The 10,785-nt window shown below is 36.9% G+C and overlaps 1 protein-coding gene across 1 annotated transcript in view; it reads right to left on the bottom strand.

The window, feature by feature from the left end:
* Positions 1-2,876: 2,876 nt before the first annotated feature.
* Positions 2,877-10,785, bottom strand: part of LOC145676192 (uncharacterized) — a 30,911-nt gene continuing 23,002 nt past the window's right edge. The window contains exon 2 of the mRNA XM_081747104.1: positions 2,877-10,566. Coding sequence (XP_081603230.1) covers positions 9,213-10,566 — 1,354 coding nt within the window. The 3' untranslated portion in view covers positions 2,877-9,212. The remainder of the gene's footprint in view (positions 10,567-10,785) is intronic.

Genomic DNA, 10,785 nt, shown 5'->3' with positions numbered 1-10,785 from the left:
AATCCTCACGCAATATTTATGCCGCACAATTATGAAAAATTAAACACTTCTGTATCCAGGGACGGATCCAGGGAAGGGGACGATCGCCCTCCAGAAGAGAAAACTTTCTTATTTTTTATATATAAATAAAACCTATTCCAAAGTTTGGAGCCTTTAAAAGTAGCAATATGACAACCCACCGCCCCCCAGAAGTCGGTTCTGGATGCGTCCCTGTCTTTATCTATTGTCGAAAACAATGCTTCACAATAAAATTTAATTATCGAATTTCTTGCTAAATAAATGAAAAGAACACTCATAAGCATCTCTGCTAAAAGGGATGTTAAACTCAAAATGAAAATCATAAAAAGAACTGCCTTAGGTTTTTAAAAAAAATCACCGAATGTATAATACAATGAAAATTTGTTCTATTCCCGACTGTTCAAGAATTAGGATGTTTAATGTTTTATTCTAGATTATAAATTTCAAAATAGTGGTCATAAAGAGGCTGGTAAGAAGTTTATAGTGTGTACTGGTCACTTACCTTAATAAAAATAACCGCAATATATAATAACGGACTGTTGGCAACCCTAGTTAGTATGCACAGGGCTATAACAATATAAGAAGCCTCAAACTTTTATGTACAGTAAGGAACACTTCTGATTGGTACATCTATATGCAAATTTACGGCAAAAGTGTACCATCCAGAAGTGTCCCTCCCGAGGCTCAGCCCCGGTACTGTTTTGGTTGCCGGTGCTCAGCCCCGGATCTTTTCTCGTTGCTTTTTTAAAAATTTTCTCCGCATCTGAAATAATGTTGATAAAATCCGTACTTTAAATTTCCTTTGTCACTGTTTCGGTAGCTCATATTAATGTAAAATTCAAGTGAATTATTGAGGCAACCGGGAGTGAGAAAATAGCAGAAACAAGGTTCTTTTCTCTCCGGTCGCTGCTGGTAATTTTCTTTTTTCTATTTGTTTTTCAACAGGGGCTATAGCTGAGCTATAAAATCCTTGGGGGAGGAGGGGGCGGATAGTGACAGAAACTAAGAAGTTCTTTCTTCTACTGTCTTGTGTGAGCTTTCTAGCTTTTCAGTCCTTGCAAGGAAATACTATAGCCCTACCGAAGGCAAACAAGCTCATATACAGAACAATCGAGGTCTTTAAGGTCCATAAAGAGAGAAGAGGCATATACTGGAGAGAAGTACAGAGAGCCATAAAAGAGAAATATTTTAAAGAAGTTCCCATGAAATTGAGTGGCAGTAAAAACAACGCTTCGGAAATTAACAAAGGACAGTTCTATGAACAGAAGGTGCTTGACTGAGAAGGACACTGTGTACTCCGAAATGATGAAAATTATTTACCCTGAGTACTGGCCGGAAAATATTAGTGTTGATTATAGCGAACAAGACTTGAAAGAATATTATGAATTGTTTTGTTTGTGTTTTCGAGAAACTATTAAAACTTATCGCGACTTTAAGGATAGTGGAGGCAGGCAGGTCTTGGGGAGAATGAAGGTACTAATGCAGTGTGTGCAAACGATACCAGTCAGCAATGCTGAGTGTGAGAGGGGTTTCAGTGTAATGAATAATGTTGTCACGCCAACTAGAAACGCGCTATCGATTGGAAGTGTGTCATCTTTAATGACAATAAATATTAATGCTCCGCCATTGTCCGCAACCCCTCCTGTACGTTAAGCGCTGGATATCACAAGGAAGAAACACCGCCCTGTCAAGTTGCTAGGAAAGAAATCGAGGCAGAAAAAAAAAAATCGAAGGAAGCTTTATGGAAACTACTGTGACTTAACTGCATTCATTGTCTTATAAGAGGTAAATTCAGCTATTTTGATATTATTATTCACATAAACATTATGTTAAAATACTATATTGTCATGAGATTTGTTTGATTTGTGTTTGCACAAGTTTTCCCAACTCTATTTAATATGGAAGTGCCTGGAATTTTACAAGATTTGACTAAACCGCACACACACACACATTATATATATATATATATATATATATATATATATATATATATATATATGGTAGCCAGGAAGGGCCCCGGTACTTTTTTAGCACGAATTTAAAGACTGCCCTTACTGTACATCCCATTATCCCTTAAAGCCACTTTTAAGGTAAAATAAAATAACGAAACTTTTGGTTTGTTTCAGTTTACCGACCCACGGTTATGCCATGATGACTAAAGAGACTTGGACTTACTGATTATAATGGAATCTGAACCACTTTTTCCGTTCAACTGTATCCCACCGGGAACCGAATCCACGCTATATTTTAACAATGTTAGCTATTGTGCACATCGATACATCTTTTAATACAACAATGTTTTAGTTTTAAGCTAACATCTCTTAAACAAAATAATATATTAATAGAACTGTCCTTACGTGGAGTTGTTATTCAAATCCAGTACAAGTAACATTGCCAAAGGGGGCCAAGGAGGCGGGCGCTACCCGTAGGCTATACCTGCACCCCAGACTGATAGTATATATTAATATTGCGCAAATAATGTGAAATTAACCTTTTCAGTATAACTCCCCTCAAGTAAAATGTATCTACCCTTCGATTGTGTCCCCAAGAAATTAAATCTGATACTGTAATTGGTGGTATAGCATATCATAGCCAGTTTAGAACTACAATGAACCTAATATTTTTATTTTACATATTTATTATTTTTAATTTTCTTATTTTTAAAATCAAATGCACTTCACTTTCCTAGAATCACACTAAGGGAGAAAATAATACCTATATGAGGAAGAACATACCGCGTAGAGGGAGCCTTGTTATTCCATTATTCAAAACTGTCTGACGATGAGAGGCTAAATGAATATTTCGTGCGTTGATATATATATAAACGGCAGCTTAGGGTATAGATTCTAAACGCGGGAGGACTCCGACCCGACTTCGAAAAAAGATGTAGGCGTTGCCCAGTTCCTAAAAAAATACAATGAAGAAATATAGGAAGGGGAACAAGCGTGACGTCATGCTGCTACCTACCGTCCTCCTACCTTTTCAGATCCACTTTTACCCCTTTTTATGACCCCCAAATTAGAACATTTTAGATGGTTTAAAATTCTTGTATTTTTGATCATAGCAACTTGACCTGTAAAGAAGACACAAAATTTCTCCATTAACTGTACAGGAATGAAATAGGATCATCCTTAAGAATCTGAAGCTTCGACATAACACTCCATTTGTGATGTGTGTCACTGCATGAGACCAATGCGTGGTAGCGATTTGTGTTCATGCAAAGCAACATGTGCGTACATCAGCACAATACAAAACTGAAAAAAGCTATTTATTAATGCTTATTTTCATTACCGCAAACTAAACGCAAATATTACGTTGTGTCGAGCTCGAAAACCGCTAGTGAATGAGGGCTCAGAGCGCGTGAAAAAATTGACTTACAAAATAATTTTGTACTCTGAGTCCAGGAAATGAACACCAATAAGCCTACATGCATTTCAATTTCTTACTGATAAATAGTTATCCGGACTTTCGGTATCCAGTTCTCAAACAAGCCAAAAAGTTCGCTATAGTAGGTTAATTAACGACGGTACTAAGAATGAGCTGTTTCAAAGAAACAATACACAGTAAGTTTTGAAAAAGCGGTAGATGAGCCTTCGTAGGAATGCCTGCGTCTGTCTTTATTCGTGATGACAATAAATCAAGCAATTTTTGTACTAGTATTACCATTTCTTCTATCTACTACATAATATTACGCAACTCTACCATACAGGGCATAGTATTTCATTTCAGTATTCTCCCCATTAAATTGATCACTTGTGACTATAAATATCTATATATTAAAACGCTAGGTTTATATGTTTGTGTGCAAAGAAAAGTTTATATATTTGTCTCCAATCCTTTTGACAATGAGATCTCGAAAACCACAACTGCTAGAATCGTGCCATTTTTGCTGGTCGATTCCAAATTTTGTGTAGATTGGCCCAGTTCCAATTGAATATTTAAAAAACGTGGCCATTATTTCTTTAATACATTTTTTAGGGTACACTGGAAATGTTGACATTTTAAAAAATAACACATTCTATAAGTTATACACTCCAACACAACATTTTTGTATACAGTGGTTGTATATTTCTCACGCGTTTGTTTCATGACCAATTGATAATGAAAATCGAAGAAAACTATTTCTCGAGTGATGGAGAATCTTTAATATTTAGAATGTTTTGCTAATGAACACCATATATCAGTGGCATTGTAATAAATTGTGTATGTAATGTATTTGCTTATTACATACTGCATGCAAGAAGAAAGAAAGCACTGATCATACATGAATTAGAAATTCCAACCAGAAGTAGGCTCAATCTTGCAAACGGTGCGAGATATTGAAAAAATAATCGAAAAAATCTCTCCTTTGTGGTACTCCTTGCCGATTTTTATCAAGACGTCTTTCATTTGTGTCTATAAGGGGACATGTACAGATGTTGTGAAAAATGACAAGGAGATTCATGCTCATATGTGAATGATGCGCTGTGTAGAGAGTGCAGGTTAAGCTAGTTTAATTAAAATAAATCCAGGTTCTGAAAATTTATTGATAATAAGGAAGGTAATTGTATTCGAAAAAACTAGAGTTTTACAGAAGAGTGAATATTGAATTCAAGGAAAAACATATTTTTAAGCGTAACTAATAATAATAATAATAATAATAATAATAATAATAATAATAATAATAATAAAGTACCGTTATAACAAAAATCTCAAGTGGGTTTTGATGAAAGTTCAAACTGGATTTAAGTAGAAGCTCAAAGGTAGTTCTTGATGAAAACGGAAGCCAATTTTATTGAAAACTAAGCCGATTTGAAGATCTAAGACATATGTAGATTCTCAAGGAACCAATACCGGATTCGGTAAACATCGCAATGGTTTTAGTAAAGACTAAAACTCAAAACTGTTCTGGAAAACACAATATACTATCTGTGGAAAGGAAATGGGTTCCGGAGAACTACTAAAAAGTTTCTAGTCAAAAATAGAACCAGTTTTGGAAAAACTGATACAGGTTTTGATGAAAAACTGAACCGGTTATGAAGAAAACCGAAATCGGTTATAGTACAAAAACCGTACCGGTTTTTTGAAGTTAACAAGAACCGGTTTTGGAGAAAACCGAAACCGGTTTCGATTAAAACCGAACCGAAAATGAAGAAAACCTAAACCGGTTTCGGTCAAACGAGACCGGTTTTTTGAAGAAAACCGAAACCGGGTTCTGAAAAAAACCGATACCGTTTTTTTTAAAAACCGAAACCGGTTTTTTTGGAGAAAACCGGTTTCGGTGAAAACAGTTTTTTTTTTGAAAATTTTGAACGGATTAGGTTTTTCTTGGAAATCGGAAACGGAAAAACCGGTTTCTGTACCTACCACTAGTATATACTGTATGTGTGTGTCCTCTTTTTAAGCGTATGAGTAATTGTATGTTTATCTGTTTATTTATATATTTATTTATTTATGTGTATTTATATATATTTATAATATTATTTATTTATTTATGCAAATTATTTGTAAGTTTAGATTAGTTGTGCCAAGATCATCCTTTTGATGTGTGTGTGTAATTTACAACAGATAGGAAGACTCGGTATAGGGAAATACGAATTAGAATACTTAAATTGAATTGGTTGCTGCCAGGAGCCAATCAGAAGGAAGATATCTCAGCTCTTGTGTGCATGTAAGACTGGACGTTTCTCATGTACCTCATAGTGTCTGATGAAGCCAAAATGTTAGTTGGCGAAACTGTAACACGTATGTAATATTTTTATGTGAACATATTGTTTTGGTCAGCAAATATTTTGTTTGTGTTTAAGTATATATAAAGCAAAGCTTCTACTTATGGAAAATATTACATGTGTAAGGATAAAATAGTATTGTAACGCCGATAGTGGCGCATCGAGCCGGAAGCTTCATATCGTGTGGAATGAGTTGATAGCCGGTAAATTTGCAATTAAGTTTGGGAGTGAAATGCGTTTTACTGATAAGTAATGTGTCAAATTGTTCCTCGTGTAGTAGTTGTTAAAATATGAGTTTATGAGGTAAGTACAAGAGAATGTTGAGAAATAGAAATAAAAGTCTTAGTCAAATACATGACCACTATGAAGTTAAATAGTTGTTTCGGGTGGAGATACATGAAAGTGCACGTACGAACCACTGTAAGTGTCATGAAAATCGAGGTGAAGAATGTTGCGAGCCGCGTGCTGAACGTGTTTTAATATTAATGGTTGTGCAAAAGACGAACGTTTTGAAGAGTGTGGGTGACAAATGCTAATAGTTTATGCATATAAAGAAATCGATTAGTCTTTCGAAGTCTCACCTTTTCGATTTTGAACATAATGAGTCAATAGTGGTACTACAAGTTTCGGCCTGAATTCTTCTGGAGCTAGCCGAGACTTGCGCTTGTAGCTGTATCTTGCAGGCGGGAATTGATACCAAGTGTTGCAGATTGGAACTTTTTGCAGATTCGGACAGTTTTCATAGCAAAAGGAAAAGTGTGCACCTCTTTGTAGGATAACAGGATCATAGGTTGCACCTGTTAGTAGGATGTACTTTGTTTTCTGGACAGCGTTTACCTGGGAGAGGAATCGGTCGTAATGAGCAAGATTGTTCAAATCGGCATCTCTTCTTGAAAATTAAGAATTGTTTATGCAAAAGGTCGTTGATAGTATCCTGTGATGTTCTCAGAATTCGAACTATGCATGTTGGTCCCTGATTGTTGCGAATACGGATGCTTTTTTAAAGGTGTATCCCACTTCAGAAAGTTTAGCCTATATATCAAGTGTTATAGATAGACGGACCCCTCGTACTACTATTGACATGGTATGTGGCTGAGGTTGCTAGTGTCGGATGTTCTTGAGAGAAGTTAAAGTTGCAATTTTCCTGTACATTTCGAAACTGGATTGTCACGAATTATTTTGCGAAGTTGGCCGACTGTGATTTAATGATGAATCCATTTTTTTGTTTCTACCACTTGCGAAATATCTTTGCGTTGCCGATACTGGAAAAGTTAGAGAAGTAAAACCTTCGAACTAAAGTACTTTGGATTGTAGTTTTGCTGTAGCAAGCTGTAGACAGGCTGCAGAGGAGGATAAGCTGGTTGGAGTCAGAGTCGGAACTCGAGATGCTATTTGCATTTGTATGCTTCTTAAATGGTGGTGAACTCGTTGATGATGCTTGGTGGTTGCCACTGATCGGAGAACGAGAACTCTGGGAACTTGGTTCAGTGTATGCTGAGCAAGAATGAAATTGTGGAATGAAGAAAGTGGGAGGAAACTGGGGAACTCCGAGGAAACCCAAGCACACGCTGTTTGTCCACCACAAAGTTAACTTGGCGGGAGCAGGGTTTGGACCCGAGACCCCATGCATCAGAGGTGAACGCTTTACAACTGAGCCACCCCGGCAATTTTATCTTCAAAGGATGTATGAAAGACTTTCCATCGTCAATTATCATATGCGGTAAAATAACGGAACTGAAACAATATCCAAAACTATGAGATGAGAACAGGATAAGGGTGAAAATGATCATAATGATAATCAAAAATTATACTACTTGTGTATACGGCATCAAACCGCAGAAAAGTTAAAGTTCGAGCTATTGCTTCGGGAAAAATATTTGTGCTATCTCTATGTTTTATCATTTCAATTGTGAACCCAGTAGTAAGGCTACGGCTAGAGTCTGCGTTTGACAGTTGGAGATGCAGTGAAATATCGTTATCATTTATTGGTAGAGGAACTCTCAATGAAAATAATTTACAATGTTCAACTCAGATGGCAAGAAAAGAGTGAGAGTGACTTGGACAACGTGATCCCACGCTAGAGAAGTGTGCCAAATCAAATGTTTTATATTTTGCGTTTAATGTGGTGATGTACAGTAGAATGCTGCTCAAAAGAGCAGTGAACAGAAAATCACCTTTAAACTATACTACAAAAATTTACAAAGTGTTACAAACAATTTTGCAGACTGTGCCGTAAATATGGCTGTTTAGTGGTGAGCGAAACATGTCTGAAAATATCAATAAGGAACAGTGGAATGTCGTTTCTCAACCAATTCTCTACATAGAAATAAGACCGCAAGATCATAAAGGCGGATTTTTTGTAGTATTAAAATTAATGGGGCAGCAGAGCACAGAATGATCTCGTACGTGAGTGTGAAACTATTCGAGCAGAGGAAAGTCTGTCCAAAAACAGTCTTTGTCGGGTGTTTCTGCAGACCATATAGGAACAGTGCTCTAAGTTTACTTGAAAGATGCCACGAACATTTCCAGATGTTGTCAGAAGGTGACAAAGTTCCTCATTTTGGTGACTATAACTTCAGCTTAGATAAGGATCTACAGTAAACATGGAATAACCTCAGACACAAATGACATCCCTTTGTCGACTATTCTACTCAAGCATAAATTTGGGATAGAAATTTCCATAGCAATCGTAAAAATAACAGCGTAGATTATATCACGTCTATTCGTCCAACAGAATGCGACATCACATATAAACTCTCCGCACCTGTGAGATTTTTCTTTTTTGTGGATTATCATTTACTTTGCAATATGAACCTTGAGTAAACGCCTTGCTAAGATCTCTGCATCTCTTTGGTGACTGACATGTATTCAACTTCGTTTCAACGTTTGAGCGTAGACTATATCGTCTTCCACACCTCTCACGTGTGAGGTTTTGACCCTGTGTGGCTCAGCACGTATGAACGTTGAATAAATTCTATACCAGTATTTTTGCAAGGTGAGATTTTGCTACGGTATGGATTCACATATGTGTAGCCAATTTAGAACTTAGATTAAATTTCTTACCACACTCTTGACATGTGTGATGTTTTACTGCTGTGTGGGTTAACTTTTCTCTAGCCAAACTTCAACGTTTATCAAATGACATACCACACTCAGGGCATATTAATGCATATTAACATGTGTAGCCAGAGTTGAACTTCGATTAAACTTCTAACCACACTCTTAGCATACGTGACCTCTTTTTCCTGTATGGATTAACATGTGTGTAACCAAACATAACGATATTTAAATTCGCCGTCACACTCGTAGCATGTGTGATATTTTGTTTCTCTAAAGACTACCATGTGTGAAGCCTAACTGGACCTCTACACATGAACGACGAGTAAATGCCTTACCACACTCTTGGAACGTGTGAGGTTTTCCTCCTGTACGGACTAATATGTGTGTAGCCAAAGTCGAACGTCTACTAAATGCCCTACCACACTCTTAGCACGTGTGAGGTTTTTCTGCTGTGTGGATTACCATGTGTGTAGCCAAATTAGAACGACGATAAAATGCCTTATCACACTCATGGCATAAGTAAGGTTTTTCTCCTGTGTGGATTAACATGTGTGTAGATAAAGCCGAACGTTGATAAAATGCCTTACCACACTCTTGGCACGTGTGAGGTTTTTCTCCACTGTGCATTAACATGTGTCTAGCCAAATTCGAACGAAGATTAAATGCCCTACCACACTCTTGGCACAAGTGAGGTTTTTCTCCTGTGTGGATTAACATGTGTTTAGCCAAAGTCGAACGATGAGTAAATGCCTTACCACACTCTTGGCACAACTGAGGTTTTTCTCCTGTGTGGATTAACATGTGTGTAGCCAAAGTCGAACGATGAGTAAATGCCTTGCCACACTCTTGGCACGTGTGAGGTTTTTCTCCTGTGTGGATAAACATGTGTTCAGCTAACTTTGAACGTTCAGTAAATGCCTTACCACACTCTTTGCACGTGTGAGGTTTTCCTCCTTTATGAATTAACATGTGTGTAGCCAAATTTGAACGACGATAAAATGCCTTACCACACTCGTGGCATAAGTAAGGTTTTTCTCCTGTGTGAATTGAAATGTGTGTAGCCAAATATGAACGATGAGTAAATGCCTTACCACACTCTTTGCACGTGTGAGGTTTTTCTCCTTTGTGGATTAACATGTGTCTAGCCAAATCTGAATGTCTACTAAATGCCTTACCACACTCTTTGCACGTGTGAGGTTTTTCTCCTTTGTGGATTAACATGTGTCTAGCCAAATCTGAATGTCTACTAAATGCCATACCACACTCTTTGCACGTGTGAGGTTTTTCTCCTGTGTGGATTAACATGTGTCTAGCCAAATGTGAACTTTGAGTAAATGACTTACCACACTCTTGGCACGTGTGAGGTTTTTCTGCTGTGTGGATTAACATGTGTGTAGCCAAAGTCGAACATCTATTAAATGCCTTACCACACTCTTGGCACGTGTGCGGTTTTCCTCCTGTATGAATCACCATGTGCGTAGCCAAACTTGAACATACTCTAAATTCCTTTCCACATACTCCACATATGTGAGATTTTTCACCTGAATGCACTAACTCACAACTTGACATAGTTAAACTTTGACTTGAGCGTTTATCATTAGTTTGGGACGTATGACGCTTTTCACTTTCACGTGTCACCATATTTTTTGTCAAACGTGATCGATGAAATTTTTTGCCAAACTGCATCGAAGTATCAGATTCTTCACAAGAATGAGAAATGGATTTATTTAATGTAGTAAACGTATTCCCTTCTCCGTGGAAAGCAAAGATGTTATCGCGCCTGTAACAAAGTCAACAAACAATGAAATGTAAATGGAGATAATGATTAAGTAGCAAGAAAACATGTAATCATTCGCTATATTACATGTTTTATTACATTAAATATTGTAGAAATATGAAATGGAGTACTATCTATATCACTATTGTCTCAAAATAAGTTGCTGTAGTTTGTTTCACTATATCAAATTAAACTATCATTTATATCGTGACGGACATAAGC

Source organism: Thermobia domestica, chromosome 18 (genome assembly GCF_964235325.1).
Source record: "Thermobia domestica chromosome 18, izTheDome1.hap1.1, whole genome shotgun sequence".
NCBI classification, from domain to species: domain Eukaryota; kingdom Metazoa; phylum Arthropoda; class Insecta; order Zygentoma; family Lepismatidae; genus Thermobia; species Thermobia domestica.
Note: the sequence above shows the minus strand (reverse complement) of the source record. Positions and strands in the feature narration are given on the sequence as shown.